The following is an 18,079-nucleotide window of genomic DNA, read 5'->3' on the forward strand; positions in this document are numbered from 1 at the left end:
CTTCAACATTCACATGGACAATCCTGAAGACAGAAGTGCAATAGATCTATGTGACACTCTTAGAAATTTTGGTTTTACTCAACATGTTAAACAGCAAACGCACAAACAGGGACATATTTTGGACTTGATCATCACTAAGGGTTTAAACATTTCCAAGATGTTGCCCTATCTGACCATTTTTCTGTTTTGAAAGCATCATCTCCAATGACTCAGTTAGCCAAACAGACATTAAAAGAAAATGCTTTCCTGGGTGTAGTGATGGACTCAGACCTGAACCTTCAGAGGCACATACAGACAGTAACAACGTCAGCGTTCTATCACCCAAAGAACATCTCCAGGATTAAAGAACTAATGTCTCAGAAGCACCTTAAAAAACTAATTCATGCTGTCTTCACAGGTCTGCCTAAAAAGTCAATCAGACAGCTGTAGTTGATCCAGAACGCTGCTGCCCGCATCCTCACTAGAACTACTAACAACCTGGATGGCATTAAATTGACCTCTGATAATAAAGTAAAAAACCTTGGTGTTATTTTTGACCAGGACATGTCATTTAAATCCTATATTAAACAGGTTTCTAGGATTTCCTTCTTTCACCTCTGGAACATTGCCAAAATTAGAAATATCCTGTCCAGGAGTGACGTTGAATAACTAGTCCATGCATTTGTTACTTCAAGGCTGGACTATTGTAATTCATTACTATCAGGATGTCCACAAAATGCAGTTAAAAGCCTTCAGCTGATTCAAAATGCTGCAGCAAGAGTTCTGATGAAAATTAAAAAGAGAGATCATATTTCTCCTATTTTAGCTTCCCTTCATTGGCTCCCTGTTAAATCCAGAATAGAATTTAAAATTCTCCTCCTCACATATAAAGCCTTTAATGATCTAGCTCCATCATACATCAGAGATCTGATTGTTCCATATGTTCCTAACAGAGCACTTCATTCTCAGACTGCAGGTTTACTGGTGGTTCCTAGAGTCTCTAGAAGTAGAATGGGAGGCAGATCCTTTAGTTATCAGACTCCTCTCCTGTGGAACCAGCTCCCAGTTTTAGTCCGTGAGGCAGACACCCTGTCTACTTTTAAGGCTAGGCTTAAAACTTTCTTTTTTGATAAAGCTTATAGTTCGAGTGGCTTAGGTTATCAGGGAGGGAGCCTTCCTCCCTCCTTGTTGGTTGGAGTAAGGGGGAGTCAGGTTTAGCCTAAACCGGCTCAGTTATGGTTGAGGTCCAAACACACCCTCCATTTCTGCTACCTATATGACCCCTTCTCTTTTCCAATGGTTATAATCAGTCTGACAGAGGGAGGTATCCCAATCCTTGTGGTTTTTAGTATAACAATGACCATCAGTGGGACCCTTTGTGGGGTTCATTGAGACGACATTGTTGTAAATAAGCGCCCTTTAACTACATAATCTGAACTGAAACTCTCTGTGTAGTTATGCTGCTATAGGCTTAGGCTGCTGGAGGACATAATAACCACTTCACCTTCTTTGCTACGTTCTCACACTACTCTCCAATTTTGCATTATTTGCTGTTATTTCAGCTTTTAATCTTGTTCTCTCTTTTCTCTTCCTAGAAGCTACACCTGGCCTGGCTCTGTGTCTACCTGTGACACCTTTCTGGAGAGGGGAATCGTCCGAGCTTCTGCTGGCAACAACTTAATGCTCACCCTCCACCGATGATCCACATAGCCCTGTCTTTTAGTGTTTAACCCTTTCTCTCTCCTAGACATGGCGATTGACTGAGCTTTTACTGTAACTAATTATATGTGCTCTCTTTCAGACTCTAACCTTGAAAACTGGCTCAGAGTTTATCTGTTCTTTCTTTCTAGGTGAAATGAATAAAGGAGCTACATCCATTAACATTTACTTTTCCTTCCCATAGAAAGGACTCCTGGATCAGTGCTTCTTTGTTCTCTTTGTGTCTCTGCTCTGTTCTCTCAAACCCCCAGTCGGTCGTGGCAGCTGGCCGATCACACTGAGCCTGGTTCTGCTGGAGGTTTCTTCCTGTTAAAAGGGAGTTTTTCCTCTCCACTGTCGCTACATGCATGCTCAGTATGAGGGATTGCTGCAAAGTCAACGCCAGTGACTGTCCACTGTCTCTACATGCTCATCCGAGAGGAGGGAATGCTGCAAGTCACTGACTGGATGCAATCTGCTGGGTTTCCTTAGATAGAAAACCTTTTTATCCAATTTGAATAAATAACTGAATCTGACTGTACTGTTCAATGATTAGGATTAATTGGAATGTATGTTCCTGACTTTTGTGAAGTGCCTTGAGACAACATGTGTTGTGAATTGGCGCTATATAAATAAAAACTGAATTGAACTGAATTGAACTAAGAAAGTGGAGCACATCACCCCGGTTCTAAAGTCCTTACACTGCCTCCCTGTAGCTCAGAGAATAGACTTTAAAATACTTCTGTTAGTCTATAAATCACTGAATGGTTTAGCACCAAAATACATTACAGACTTGTTGTCAGTGTATCAACCACCCAGACCTCTCAGGTCTTCTGGCTCAAATCTACTCTGCATACCCAGAACCAGAACCAAACATGGAGAAGCAGCTTTTAGTTATTATGCTCCACTAATCTGGAATAAACTCCCAGAAAACTAAAAGCGCTGAAACCTTAAAATGCTTTAAATCAAGATAAAAAACTTATTTGTTCATAGTGGCCTTTGACTGTGCCATCTAAACATTAAGTTTTCAGTCCAACTTTCCTTTCACTTTATCCATCATTTTATCATTAATTTTTATCTTTTTTATTATCATCTTATCATTTTAATTATTCCTTTTTATCCTCTTCAAGTATTTGTGTTCATTAATTCTTTAATTACCTTTATGCCAATGTAATGTACTTTTCCTATTATGTCTCTTTCTGTTTTTTTCATGTACAGCACTTTGGATTGTCTTGCTACTGAAATGTGCTATATAAATAAACTTGCCTTGTCTTGCCTTACATTGGAAATGTTGACAAAAGAAATAATTCCCTTGTAGTTGTCAAAGTTTATTCTCTATGAAGTTAACAATAAAAAAAAAATGCAAAAGACGAGTCTTGAATGTCATTTCATTCTGAGGGTAAAATTGTTTTTAATAAATCTTCATGATATTTTAAAACATACAAAATAGATTTAAAAAAAAAAATCTATATTCTAAAGTTAGTTTACAGGACAAACTTTCCCTTGACAGACTATTCCTTCTGACAGCTTCCCTTTTTCGAAACAGAATAACACCGGTGATATAATGATTCATTACGAAGATGCAAGATTCCTGGTTCATTCTGTGGATGGTGATGTGCAGTAAAGACTCGATCTATGGAAACATTTGAAGGACAAGGCTTGATAAATATAACAGGACAATTTAAAAACTCTAAAGACAAAAACATCAATATTTAATTAACTCTATTGGACATTTAGGTACCTCACCTGTAAGCCACACATGTGGCCCAAGTGTCTGCAGTTCACTGTGGTGTATAACAAAGTTGTTTCCTTTAAACTGCGATGGGATGACTGACAGAACAACTTATGAGTCTCTTTTACCCACAAATTGGAGAGCTGAGAGTTGTACTATATAAAAACATATAATAATTAAAAGGTTGTTGATGTACATACCCGTTTAATGATGAACACAATGTAATTAGTACATTATAATCATCAGTTATAAATACTTGAATACATTTCAAGAAGTATTCCTATAACATGTTATTACCGAATTCCCACTCTAGGCTAGGTGTTAGGTGATTTAGAGATTATTTTATCAGAATGCGATAATCCAGACGATGTTCAGAAACATACGGACCACAGTCTCACAGAAAGCTCAAAAGCACATTCACGTGTACACAGATTGTTTTTTTATGATGTGCCTGAGTTTTGAGACTAATCTTTTCGTTTTTAAAAATGTAAAGAAGTTCATACTAATGATTATACGAACATGAATAAAGAAAGACATAAGTAAAAGAAAAAAAATCAAAATGAAGAGGAAAATAAAGACTAACATAAAAATCAAAAAATCCGAATTTTAAATTAAAAAGTAAACCACTAAAACAATAACACTAAACCTCTTAAGAATTTAGACAAAGAAAATCTCAAAGGTGGAACAAAAGCTTATTTTTGAGAGAATTAAGAATCTTTATTGTCATTATGTTTGCCATAATGAATTTGTTTTTGAGGAACTTGGCTAATAGAGAACAGTTATAGAACACAGACAACAATTTAAAAGACCACTAAAATAGAATAAGCATTTTTGGAGTTTTTCGAGAGGAAACCTGTATAATATGAGCCACAACAACATTTAATTTCCCTTTGGGATGAATAAAGTATTTTAGAATTAGAATTTTGAATTGAATTAAAAGTCCTTAAAAGTTAAAGATTAAAAACAACCAAAAAGTAACAGGTTAAAACAGCGTAAGATATGAATTTAAGGCACAAATGAGAAATAATGGAGCACAAAGCAGCAGTAAAACATGAGTGAAAGAGAAATATGTTTATGAGGATCTAGCAAGAACCATTTGCATAAAGTGTAGCTCAGAACCATGTACATGAACACACTCACAGCTCCCCCTGCTGGTGGTGATAGCAGACCCCACTACCAACCCATTTTTGCATACTGTTGTCGATGTCTTATATCATAAGTGAAGTTTTCTCATAAGCTCACCAGATATCTACTGTGAATATCTTTCGCATTCTTTTAAAATGTATAAAGAAGGATTTGAAATGACTCAGTGACTTGCTGAATAAAAGCAACGTTGTTTGGCTTTTAGCTGAGTAAATCAGACTGTACATGCAGTGAAAACATGTTAATATTTATTTTGTCACTGATAAAAGAACTGCATGATATCTTATTAATGTTTAAGGCGTATACTTTGACAGACTGATGCACTTCTACAGATTGTAGATTCAAACTTATAACTCTTCAAGTAGAATATATAAAAAAAAACTGTGCAAAAATCAACCTTGGCACCAGTTCTTTAAGACTACTTGCATTGCCTAAATGCATGTTAGATACATTTATTAAGCTTCAATTAAAATATAAAAAATAGAATTACTGGAGATCAACTTTTATTCCACTGAATTGTCTGCTGCTAGTGAATGATCAGTGTACCGTCACTGCATGTCCAATTGTTTGTTCATTCATCTTTGTACCGAGAACCAAGCGGTTTGACAGTCATTAATAGAAAACCTGAGCCTTGAAACTTCCTAAAACTGCACTCTTACAATCTTTACCTCCCTAAATGGAGAGAGTCCTTCCGGATGTTAACCAGACTACTCAAGGTTTTCACAGGTTCATGGGGTGCAGGTGTCACATACGGAAACTAGAAAAATAACAGCACTATCAATTATATTTAAGTCAAATGACAATTACTAAAGCCTGAAAAAGACAAAATACTAAAATCAGATCAAGAAATATCACATTTTTACCTGTACTGTCTTATTGCATTTTAGAAATAAATCCCAGTAACTTTTATCTATTTATTATTTACAAAGCAAAAGTATCTAAAGGTACTTCAGTAACAAAACACAAGAGAGGGAGTCGAGTGGCTGAGTTTAAAAGCAATCTCAGATCCTTGGGTATTATTTGCTGAGATGTATTTGTAAAGAAACCAAGATCACAACAGAAAGAAAGATGAAAGTCGTAGCATCAGATGGTAACTACGTTTACACAACCATCAAATAATACGGATCATTCTTTGCACTTTTACAAAGTAAACTTGCCAATTCCTTTCAATCTTAAATTTGAAACAATTTAAATTATTTTAATGTAGGCCATCTATGCTGAAACCATCAAATTAAATCAACGGATCTAAACAGTTTAGACCTATGGTCCATTTTAGAATTCAAGCATAAATGGGAAGACCCTGACAATTTTGAGGGCCCTAAACCGCAGCTTAGTTTGTTTAAGCCTTGGGCCGGCTCTGAACCACTAACATTTTATAACAATATTACAGTATAAAATACCAATAGATACAATGGTGGATTTATTTATCTTGGCTCCCACTCTTCATTCGGCTTGTTAATCTTTCACAACAAATACAAAAATACTGACGTTTATTTGACTTGCAGTTTGCCTTAATGACCACAAGGGAGCAGCAAAAAGACTTAGATGCTGATTGACCTCCGGTAGCTCTGCGGTTCTACTAAAAAGGGTGAATACACATTATTACAATTTGTAAAAAAAAAAAAAAGTATATATATTAAAATGCAGACATTAGTAATGCTGGCAACCTGTTTAATTGTACAAAACTTATAAACTGCAAATGATGAAGGGCGCTAAAAGAACTAAGAACTGACAGGCTGCAGTCGTGCAGAAACAGCTGGGAGCCTAGACGTTTTAGTCTTTTGCATGTCAACGTGAAGGAAAAAAGAAAGGTAACATTTAGAAAATGTGTACTTTATTTGAGTTCATTTGAAAATGTTATGAGTTTTTGTGTTGGTTTTTCTTTTGGGTCTCATCTTAGAAAAGTCATCCATGTAAGTTCTTGTCTCTGGATCATCTTTAAACTGATGCATTTATGGTACAAGCTGTATTTATTTTTGTAAAGTCACAATGACTCAGTGACTTGCTGCTACTAGCTCTCTGTCCATGATGTGTTTAGTTTTGACAAATTTAACATTTGCACTTTTATTTTAAATCCTCTGTTGGCCCCTTTTATCGTGAATATATGATAATGAATAAAAGCAACGTTGTTTGGCTTTTAGCTGAGTAAATCAGACTGTACATGCAGTGAAAACATGTTAATATTTATTTTGTCACTGATAAAAGAACTGCATGATATCAAACTTATAACTCTTCAAGTAGGATATATTAAAAAAAAAACTGTGCAAAAATCAACCTTGGCACCAGTTCTTTAAGACTACTTGCATTGCCTAAATGCATGTTAGATACATTTATTAAGCTTCAATTAAAATATAAAAATTTGAATCACTGCAGATCAACTTCTATTCCACTGAATTGTCTGCTGCTAGTGAATGATCAGTGTACCGTCACTGCATGTCCAATTGTTTGTTTCCTAGTGCCTATTGAGAGTTCATCTACCTGAACCTCACTTCAGACAAGTAATTCAGCTGATTAGCTCCCTGATTCAATGCGCATTTGACTTTTATATTTTCTTGAGGCTGACAAATCAATGCAAATACGATATTTGAGTTGGAGGACTGAAACGTTCTTGTGAAAATTGCATTGCTATAATGTCTGTGATAATGTACAATGTAAGACAGTTGACTGTTGTACACAAGTAATATTTAATCAATAAAAGTCAAGAAGAAGTTGTTTTTATTATCTTAAATTTATGATGTCCGACAAGTGTCTGTTGCATATAAATAAGAAATGTATTTGAGGGTAAAGATTCTCAAGAGACAAAGCAGAATCAGAAGCTTATTAGAAATTTTCACATTAATACAGAACAGTCAATCTCTCCATCTATGTCCACACTGTGCATTGCAGCATTTGTAGAAAGTTGTCATCGGCTCATCAGCTGATCTGGTCTGGATCTGCATGAAATAAGCCCGGGGATGCCCACACTTCGGACACGTTTCTGTTCAGAAACACAAATGTAAATTATCAACGTAGAACAAGACTTTCCTTTTCCTCCATGTGCAGACGTTAGTCTATATTGCTGATGCTCTTTGGAACCCCCCCCCCCCAAAAAAAAACATTACAACAAAAAAAATGTTTACAATTTATTTTACATTATAGAACACTGTCCAAATAAAATAATGCTGAAACATTCCCAAATAAGATACCCCATACTGTATATGTTTAATGTTAGTTACCAATATTAGTCAACGTTAATTATCTGTGAGAATAAAGGAGACACCTTGATTGCACAAATTCAGAACTGATAAGACATACTTTGACATGTAGAATCCGTATTTATTTGCATAATCAGTGTGCAGAAGTCTGCACATGCAAGTAATTTTACGGCTGTTGTCCAGTTGGGTCCCAAGTCAGTCCTCCAGAGGCGGTACCGTGCATTTTTTAAGACCTTTTCCTAGTTCAAGACACTTAAACCGAATAATAGGTTCATAACTACACCCCTGAGAGACTCCTGAACAAATTGCGGCAGTCGATGAAATGAAGTTCAACGACTGCTGCACGTATGAATTTACTAAAAGTTGAAGGAATTGACTGTTATATGGACTTCTGACAATTTGTATCTAATTAAACCAGTGGCAGGACATGTGTGACGTCATTGCTAGATCTCATCCAACATCTGAGGCAAGCCAACAACATAATAGTGAGCCTTTAATCAGCATCAGTTCAGTAAGCAAAAGGTTTTGACTGGCGCTGGGTGTTAGAGTAAATAGCTCCAACATGAGCAGAGGTGAACCTCTCTTCAGAGGAGGCACCTGAAATGTCTTCACAAGTAAAGTATTTAACACTGATTCCATCTCATGTACTTGTTTTTCGTAATCCATGTGTAAATTTTAGCAAGTTATATTTGCATTATTATTTTCACCTTGTGTTTTAAATGTGTAACTGTCAGTTTTGGTTTTATTTTATGTCTAATTTGGCCTGGTCAAGCCAAGTTTTGTTCTTAAAGCAATAATACCCAGTTAAAAGGTACCAGTCTAAAAACATTAAACAAGTTAAAACATTGCAATTTTAGTCTGTAGTCAAACTTTTCTTTATGATGCCACTGCAATGTACTTTTTAAATGTTTTGTGACAGCAAAGTGTTTTATTCACCATGTAAAGCACTTTGAATTGTCTTATTTCTGAAACGTGCTGTATAAACAAACCTGCCTTGCCTAGATCATCACGTTTTTTCTATAGATCTGAACATAATATGCAGAGAGGGAGTGTTTAAAGCTGTGAGTGGGATAACTTTATACCACTAATTAGAAACCAGTGGACAAATCACTCACCTGCTGTCGAATCCACGTTCTCCCACGCTGCAGCGCCGCCAAGAACATCATCCACCTCTTTTAACTTGGGATACTTTCTGTTGTTCACCTAAGAAGGAAAAAGGAGGCATTTAACATATAGAACACCGTTAAACTAGAAGAAAAAGTCACATTTTCAACATAACGGAAGTTTAAACTTTATTTTTTACCTTTCTGGTGATGTTGTGTACATATGGACAAGTGTTACAGGTGAATCTCATACATCTTTGTCCTTCTTCGACGATTAAAACATTCCCACAGGTGGGGCAAAACAGTAACATGTTGACAAGTCACAAACCGAGTCGATTTGCAGAGAAAATAAGTCGTGCAGATCCTTGGACGCGAACAATCCGCTGAGTTTCATAGTGGAAGTGCAGCAGATAAAACAGGTCGGTAGGAAACAAAAGGAAGGAAGTGGTTTCCTGTGAAGACTAAGCTGAAACCTAATATTTCATAACCTGTCATAATTTTTATGACGTTAAATTAGCGTGTGTTTTATAACCGTTTTACTTTTCTTTATTATTATTATTATTATTATTATAGTTATAATATTCATTGAGTGGAACCTTGTGTAACGAGTCACAGTATCCCATCGGATATATATATTGCGCGCTCCACAGTAAAACAAATCGCTCTTGTAAGATAACATGTTACTGTCTTCGTTAGTGTTCGGATAAAATCGGGCTGGTACATGTTTGCTGAGTTATTGTAGTATCCTATGATGGAGGCGGAGCAGAGTGTAATCGCAGGAGGTGAAAGAGGTCTTATAATTCACTACGAGGAGGTGAAAAAGGAGAAGCTGTCATCAGAGGAGGACGAGGATGCAACTGCTGATACCGAGGAGGAAGATGAAGATGCTCTCCCGTATTCGGAGATCCTGGATATTTTCGAGGAGGGACTGGCTCGACTTGTACAGGACCCTTTACTTTGTGATTTGCCAATACAGGTGCGCATAAATTTTAAATTTGTGTCATTGTTCTGTTGCATGACACAGTTTAGCTGAACCCAGTGGCGGTTTTAGACCATATCGTCCAGGGGGTACCAGGGTGGGGCCAGTGTTTTTTATTTTATTTTAATTTTTATGAGGGCACAGAACAAAAGAATTATACAAAAAAAGCTTATATTTTATATTTTAATATATTAAGGAAGCCACAAATCCAAAGAGTCATTTGCAGCAATGGAACTGCAGGTTGCAGACCCCTGATGTAGCAGATGAAAACTGTGATCCTGTATCAATGTGGCTGAAGCTAAAAGTGCAACACCTTAATTTTTAATAATTGTTGTTATTGTTAATGTAAAACTTTAAAGTAAAAAATACAGTTACAGTTTCTGTGCGAGCGCATATCATCATAAGAAATTCATTTAGTATTATGTGTTCAGTACAGGGACCAGTTCTATAATCTATTGTTAGCCCCTGTCTAGAACCCCCCATGACTGAACCTTAGATCTTTTTAAGACATGTTTAACTTTTGTCTCTAAAACAATTTGGTGTAGAGTGGAGTTTCTAGTTGGCAGAAGATATGCAGCTCATTTGGTTTCAAAACTAGCCCAGATCATCACCTTTGTACAACCGTGCTTGATAGTTTTATGGAGCACCACTGCCAAACATAGTAAGAATTTGTTTCAGAGAGGTTTTTAGATTGTTTTTGTTTGTTTTAGATGCAACATTTGCAACCTAAGCTGTGCCATCACATTCTGTTTACAGGTAAGTTGGCTTTTTGTGGCAGCCCTTCCAAATCAGTCGAAGTGTTCAAGAATTTTCCTCATTACACAACGTGAACAATTTACATGCAAACTAAGGATTGTGTAGTCTGAGTTGCAGCTCTTGTTTCTTTTTTTTTATACAAACTTTTCTAAACACTTCATATCCTTGAAGTCATGGCTAAGGTAGAATGCACTCTTCTAGTAAAATTTATAACTATCTTGGATGTTGACTTCTTTTGATTGAGAGACTCTATATAAGTTAGAATGACACCTGTGGTCTTACCATATTACTGTACTGATAAATTTGCATCTCATCGATTATATTCATGCTTTTTTAAATGATCATTATATTGGGGTCAGATTACTTTTAAATTACCTGAAGACGGATTGAGGAGGTACTTGAATCTTATTATCTCTGCAAGATTTGTCCAGTTTTTTGGCTTGATGAACAGCACTGGGGAAAGGTTTTAAACACCACCCTTAATTCTTTATACATAGAAATGTGTATTGAAAGGTCTTTAAATGTTTATTATTTGACCACTTCTTGTACCTGGACTAGAGCTGCACAAGATTAGAAAATCACACAATAGTGATATTATTGGAAAATATTGCATTGATAATAGTTGAGATAAATCCACATTTACATCCCTCCTTCTTATTCATTTGTATTTACAATAATAATAATAATAATAATTGATACTTTATTGATCCCCGAGGGGAAATTAGACCCTCTGCATTTAACCCATCCCTTATAGGGAGCAGTGGGCTGCCGTTGTGCGGCGCCCGGGGAGCATTCTGGGGCTAAGGGTCTTGCTCAGGGACCCAGAGTGGCAATCTTTGTGACCTTTTATAATCTTAGGCGCTATCATCTTTATTACATCGGTGTTTTCAGTGTTTAACCCTTTCTCTCTCCTAGACATGCTGACTGAGCTTTTACTGTAACTAATTATATGTGCTCTCTTTCAGACTCTAACCTTGAAAACTGGCTCAGAGTTTATCTGTTCTTTCTTTCTAGATGAAATGACTAAAGGAGCTACATCCACTAACATTTACTTTTCCTTCCCATAGAAAGTACTCCTGGATCAGTGCTTCTTTGTTCTCTTTGTGTCTCTGCTCTGTTCTCTCAAACCCCCAGTCGGTCGTGGCAGATGGCCGCTCACAATGAGCCTGGTTCTGGTTCTGCTGGAGGTTTCTTCCTGTTAAAAGGGAGTTTTTCCTCTCCACTGTCGCTACATGCATGCTCAGTATGAGGGATTGCTGCAAAGTCAACGCCAGTGACTGTCCACTGTCTCTACATGCTCATCCAGGAGGAGTGAATGCTGCAAGTCACTGACTGGATGCAATCTGCTGGGTTTCCTTAGATAGAAAAACTTTTTAACCAATTTGAATAAATAACTGAGTCTGACTGCACTGTTCAATTGTTAGGATTAATTGGAATGTATGAACCTGACTTTTGTGAAGTGCCTTGAGACAACATGTGTTGTGAATTGGTGCTATATAAAGAAACTAAATTGAATTGAAAACTGAATATTAGGTGTAGCCATCTACTGCTGTGAGTGTGTGAACTTACTTGGATAATATTGGCTAACAACTTTTTAATTCCAAACAGTCCTGTATGATTTTTAACAGTGCAGACACAAATATTTTGTTCAAGATGTATCCACAATATTGTGCAACCCAAACATGGACAATGACATTATTGCACCTATTAGAAGGGAACAAATAAACTAATGTGAACAATGTTTACAGTAGATGAAAAAGATGTCTGGAAGACCTGACACATAACCGGAGAGATGAATTATCTTTCAGTTGATTATTCTGTTTTCAGTTAATAGCTCTTTAGCAATCATGTCAAACTGTGTTAAATCTGGTTCAACTATTGATTCAACTAAAGAAATGTGTATATACCGTGTCTTTGTTGACAGGCTGTTAATAGCAAAATGCCTAAAATGAAATTTAAAATAGAATTGTTGTTAGATTTATGCATGAACTTAACACAAGGTCACTCCATTAATTTAGGAATCGCTTTACACCTCTTCATACCGAACTAAAAATAAAAAATTATCACAAAATGATGAGGAACTTTTTCAGTTGGTTAACGTCTCTGGCCTTTGTCCTGCTACATTTCTAGGCCTTTAGATTTTTCTCTAGATCTTGAGTCTTTTGGGGTCCGGTAGAGATTCTCCATATCTATTGAGACGTTTGCTTGTTGCTAACATGGGTTGCTAAATATGATTGGCTGAAGTACCAGAAAGTTGCAAATTACAACAGAAATACAACAGGTATGTGTGGTTCTTACCACTAAATTTGAAAGCTAAATGTTACATCAAGCTATAGTAGTGCAGATGGAAAAGACCTTATTTATATACAATCTCCTACTTTAATTATTATTGCACACAATTACATTCTTACATATTAAGCGGCATTAAAACCTTAGCTCAGTTTTGTTGTTTTGACGATTTTTGTCCCAAAATGAGGAAAACCAATTGATGCTGACAGTGGAAGACCTGGACATCCAAGATTTTTGACATTTTCTTAGAAATAAAAAACCAAAAAATATCAGATTGTTCAAACTCTTAATTTTTTTTTTTTTTTTGTCTTTTTATGTCAAATATGGCTCCTTATTTTTTATGCACCACATATCAAAACTGTGAGAAACATGCTCATTGAAGCAGATACCTTTTTGTTTTTTTCAGGTGACCCTGGAAGAGGTAAATTCCCAGATTGCCTTGGAATACGGACAGGCGATGACCGTGAAGGTTTTAAAGGCAGATGGTGAAATAATGCGTAAGTGTTTACGTTTCATTCTCGATGTTTTGCTTTTCGCTTCACCTCATCTGCTTACTGTGTTGTTATTGTTAATAGGTGGTTATAACCCCTCTCTGTCTGATTAATTACAGCCATAGTGGTTGTCCAGAATGCTACAGTCCTTGATCTGAAGAAGGCCATTTGCAGATTTATGGAGCTAAAACAGCAGCGAGAAGGCGGAGTGAAATATATCAGCTGGTAAGAGCATTCACAAACAGAAGAAAGTAAAGATCTGCAATTCATTTTAGACGGTTCTCTTTTTATTTCTCAGGAGATATGTTTGGAGAACCTACCATCTTGTATTTCAAGGCGAGAAACTTGAGGATGACACAATGAGGCTTAAGGAGTGAGTGTTTATACTTCCACCTTTATGCAACCATTTTAACGTCAAAATAGTCTGAATATTTTGTTTTCTGTTTTCGACAATGTTGATCTTTAGTTACGGGATCTGGAACAGAGATGAAGTGACATTTATGAAGCAACTCAAGAAGAAGTGACGCAGCCGGTATTTCTCCACGTTTGGAGAATAAACACGACCTCCTGCAGAGAGTACCGGTTTTATGTTTAACATAATAAATAAGATCTTGATTCAGTGTTTTTTTTGTACTGCTTAGTTATAAATATTTCCTGATCTTTTATGTTGGAAATATTTTAAGATGTGTCTCCTGTGAAATTGGCTACATGTAAATACAGTAATTAAACGATTTTTGTAGAAATACTTTGCAAACAATAAAATGGATCAATATTTTTACTTTAACACCCATGTGTCTGTGTCCTGTGCTTCCATCGTATCTAGAGTGTTCTGTAGAGTTTTGCAAAATGGGAGTCATAAACACCGCCCGAAAGATTTGAATATTTCCTGAAAGATGGGAACAATATTCTCTTGTTCAGTTTATGTGTGTTTTACCTTTGAAGGACAGAGCACAAGCATCTAAGGTAATGCGGGCAGTTATTTATTGAAATATGGCATTAAAGGTGCTGCAGCAAGTTCATTATATATTTTGCTTGTAGACTTTTTGTGGATCATGACAAATGCTAAGTAAATTATTGTTATAGATGTTGTATTTCATTTTAGTTTTGATGAAAGTTACTGTTTAGTTTTATGTGCCAGGCTGAGTTAATGAGAAATGTCGTTCTGTGGTTTTCCTAACGGTGGCTTTTGCTGGGTTAGTCACTGAAAAGTTTATGGTTTGTTGTTGGCACTCTAGGCTTGAGTCTGCTATAGGTTTTTAATGCTAATACCAGTTCCAGCATGTTTCAAACAGGATAATAGTAGTCAATCGATTTCAGTGCCACATGAACTTTCTATGGAAGTCTATGACAACTTTGAGGGATGAAAAACAAACCAGAACGTAGTTATTTATTCTATATCAGCACGTCATGACTCCAAATGTATTTTAGGAAAAGTAACTAATGATGGCTTTAAATGTGTAAATACTAGTCTAGAAAGTTAAATTCAGTCCTACTCATTTAGTTAAAGCTGAAGTACAATGAAAAGTATTTGGACCCTAACAGATTTCTTTGTTTTTGCTTTTCTGACACAAATGAATATTTCTCACTTTCAAATTTTAGTATCAGACTAGGATAAGCTGGGTAAATACAAATAAGTATAAAATGGTCATCTCATTAATAAAGGAAAAAAGTAATCTAAATCAGCCTGGACCTATGTGGATGAAGTAACCCTCAATCTTCAGATTATGACTTTAATGCGATTAATAATATTTTGTGAAAGCTGAGTTTATTTTACTTAGCAACACCTAGGCCTGATTACTGCCAGACATGTAAAATTAAGACATTAATTAAATAGAACCTCCCTGGCAACATGTAGTAGGGTAAGATATCTCAGAATTATTGCATCCTGTCACAATCTAAAGTAATTTACTGATAAGAAAACAAAATCATTGACATCTATCAGTCTGGTAAAGGTTACAAAGCTATTAGGCTTTAGGGATCCAGCAAACTGCAACGGAAGCCATTATCCATAAATGGAGAAAACATGGAACAGTGGTGAACCTTCCCAGGAATGGCTGGCCTATCAAATTTGTTCCAAGAGCATTTCAACCATGAATTCTGCTCTCTAACACAACTGGATTTTGCCACAGGAGAAAATTCCTAAGCAAACCAGCAAGTCTAACTCTGAATGGTTAAATGTAAAGATTTTGAAGTGGCTCAGTCAAAGCCTAGAACCATATCTGATTAAGATGCTATGACTTGATTCTAAACAGGCCCATTACCCCCAAAAACCTTCCAACTTGGCTAAAATAAAACTAATCTGCAAAGAAGAGTGGAACAAAACTGACACAACCAGTTACTGGTTTTAGGGAGTCCTTACTTTGGTTGGGATAGCTTTTTGCCCTTAATAAATTAACTCATCATTTATATACATATATTTTGACAAATGTTTTACTTGCAAAATAAATAAAGAACAAATTATAATAAAATCATTGTGTAATGGATTTGAACTGACAGAAGATATTGTTGCTCAGCTTGCTGCCATGACTTCTTCGCATGATGAGGTGGAAAAAATATTTGCAGACCTGAAGGACATTTCACTGAAGATACAACAGCTTGAAGACAAAAAGAAAATCTTGTGTGTTTTCCAGGAGCTGAGGAATCGTGCTGAATTTGGAGAAACAAGTGACATTTATGGAATCTAAGCAAATAAATCATGGAAAATCATTGATATTATATGTTCTGTGTAATTTTGTTTTTCTTTCCTACCAGAGGAAGCAGCTGCTACCCAACAAGAGATAAATGACATTGACAACAACCTGAATAAACTCATGCTAGAGAAGGCTGAACTACAAAAGAAATGTGACAATATCTTAAATGTAAAAGACAAGAAAAGCAAGAACGGTGAGCAAAAATAAGTTTCTCTGTCCAACCGTGAATTCTTCACATTTAAGTTTTGTCACTGATTTTCTCTTTTTCAGATATTAAGGACAGCTCCAACCAGGATCTTTATGTTAATGTTTCTGACGATAAAATTTTCTTTGTTGAACCTCCTCCTGCTTACCCCGGTGAGCCAGCAAGTCACCACAAATTATTTTGTGAGGGGCTGAAAAACAAGGCACTGTGCACAAAATGACCCTTACAGCTGTTACACCCCATATACAGTGGGGAGAAGTATTTGATACACTGCAGATTTTGCAGGGTTTCCCACTTGCAAAGCATGTAGAAGACTTTAATTTTTAACATAGATATTCTTCAGCTGTGAGTGACAGAATCTAAAACAAAAATCCAGAAAATCACATTGTGTGACTTTTAAGTAATTCATTTGCATTTTATTTCATGACATAAGTATTTGATCACCTAACAACTAGTAAGAATCCCAGCTCTCACTGGCTTGTTAGTTCTTTAGGAAGCCCTCCTATTCTTCACCCATTACCTGTATTAACTGCACCTGTTTGAACTCTTTATCTGTATAAAAGACACCCGTCCACACACTCATTCAAACAAACTCCAACCTCTCCACAATGGCCAAGACCAGAGAGCTGTGTGAGGACTTCAGGGATAAAATAGTAGACCTACACAAGGCTGGAATTGGCTACAGGAAAATAGCCAAATTGCTGATTGAGAAGGCAACAACTGTTGGTGCAATTATAAGAAAATGGAAGACTGTGTTCGCAGCTCTCCTCGGGTCATTGACTAGGTCCTGCTGCGTAGTTCCGGGCTGATCCCTCACCTTCCTCATGATCACTGGTGCCCCAAGAAGTGAGATCTTGCAGAGCCCCAGATCGAGAGAGACTGACCGTCATCTTGAATTTCTTTAATTTTCTTATAAATGCACCAAAAGTTGTTTCCTTCTCACAAAGCTGCTTGGCTATTTTCCAGTAGCCCAGACAAATTAAAGGCTTCCACAGGCTTTGCGAGGGGGAAAACCTGCAAAATCGCCAGTGTATCAAAAACTTGTTCTCTCCACTGTAAGCCAAATGTAGATGTGATTTTGGAGGATGAAGGGTACAAATGTATTGGAATTTAGTGCTTGTTATGAATAAAAGAAAGACGTTATCTAAATTTGTAAATATTCCTCTTTCAGCCCCCAATGTGATTCTGGATGTTGAAAATCTTCCTACATGTCCAACCAGGACACAGTGCCCTGAGTGCGGTCAGTTTGTCACAACGGAGACTTTCTCTTCAGTTAGTAGCGTGACCTGGCTTGTTTGTTTCATAACAGCTTTGATAGGGTATGACATCTCCCTGCTATTTGGTTTGTTGGTAAAATATTTGCCTGAAGTCATAATTACAACTTGTTGTTCCTGTTTGCTCAGCCAGGATTTTTGTCATCTGCAGTTTGTGTCCTCTGCTCTCCATTTTACAGCTGTGTGGCCGGTTGCTGCCTCCTTCCTTTCTGCATAGATAGCTGCAAGTCCGTCACACACCAATGTCCAAAGTGTCGGACAAAAATCACAACCATCAAAAAGCTCTGAGAGGAGCAGCAGTTTGTGAGCGATTGCTGCTAAGAAAACACTGGACCAGCAGTTACTGGTGTTTTAGTAATTGTTAAAGGGTTTGCAACATCATCCTCTATTATGCAGGGTACGCTGAAAATCCATGTCTAGGGATTTATTTTTGTGAATTCAAAATTAAATTCTTGGCAGAATGGATGTAATGAAGCATGTTTGTAAATGTGCACAATAGTAAATTTATCAAGTGTAAATTTATGAAATTTACAGTTTAAGTTTTAA

At 36.5% G+C, this 18,079-nt stretch overlaps 2 protein-coding genes across 2 annotated transcripts; one reads left to right on the top strand and one right to left on the bottom strand.

The window, feature by feature from the left end:
• Positions 1–6,719: 6,719 nt before the first annotated feature.
• On the bottom strand, positions 6,720–9,291 carry LOC124864090 (DNA-directed RNA polymerase III subunit RPC10-like). Its single transcript, XM_047358719.1, has 3 exons — positions 9,050–9,291; positions 8,862–8,949; positions 6,720–7,529 (listed from the first exon to the last, which is right to left on the bottom strand). The coding sequence occupies exons 1-3, from the start codon at positions 9,158–9,160 to the stop codon at positions 7,402–7,404; spliced, it is 327 nt and encodes a 108-aa protein (XP_047214675.1). The 5' UTR covers positions 9,161–9,291; the 3' UTR covers positions 6,720–7,401.
• Positions 9,292–9,457: 166 nt separating this feature from the next.
• Positions 9,458–14,148, top strand: LOC124864087 (U11/U12 small nuclear ribonucleoprotein 25 kDa protein-like). The gene is made up of 5 exons (XM_047358714.1): positions 9,458–9,825; positions 13,280–13,370; positions 13,484–13,589; positions 13,663–13,737; positions 13,831–14,148. Exons 1-5 carry the CDS (start codon positions 9,598–9,600, stop codon positions 13,886–13,888), a joined length of 558 nt encoding a protein of 185 aa, XP_047214670.1. The 5' UTR covers positions 9,458–9,597; the 3' UTR covers positions 13,889–14,148.
• Positions 14,149–18,079: the final 3,931 nt, after the last annotated feature.

Source organism: Girardinichthys multiradiatus, chromosome Y (genome assembly GCF_021462225.1).
Source record: "Girardinichthys multiradiatus isolate DD_20200921_A chromosome Y, DD_fGirMul_XY1, whole genome shotgun sequence".
NCBI lineage: Eukaryota > Metazoa > Chordata > Actinopteri > Cyprinodontiformes > Goodeidae > Girardinichthys > Girardinichthys multiradiatus.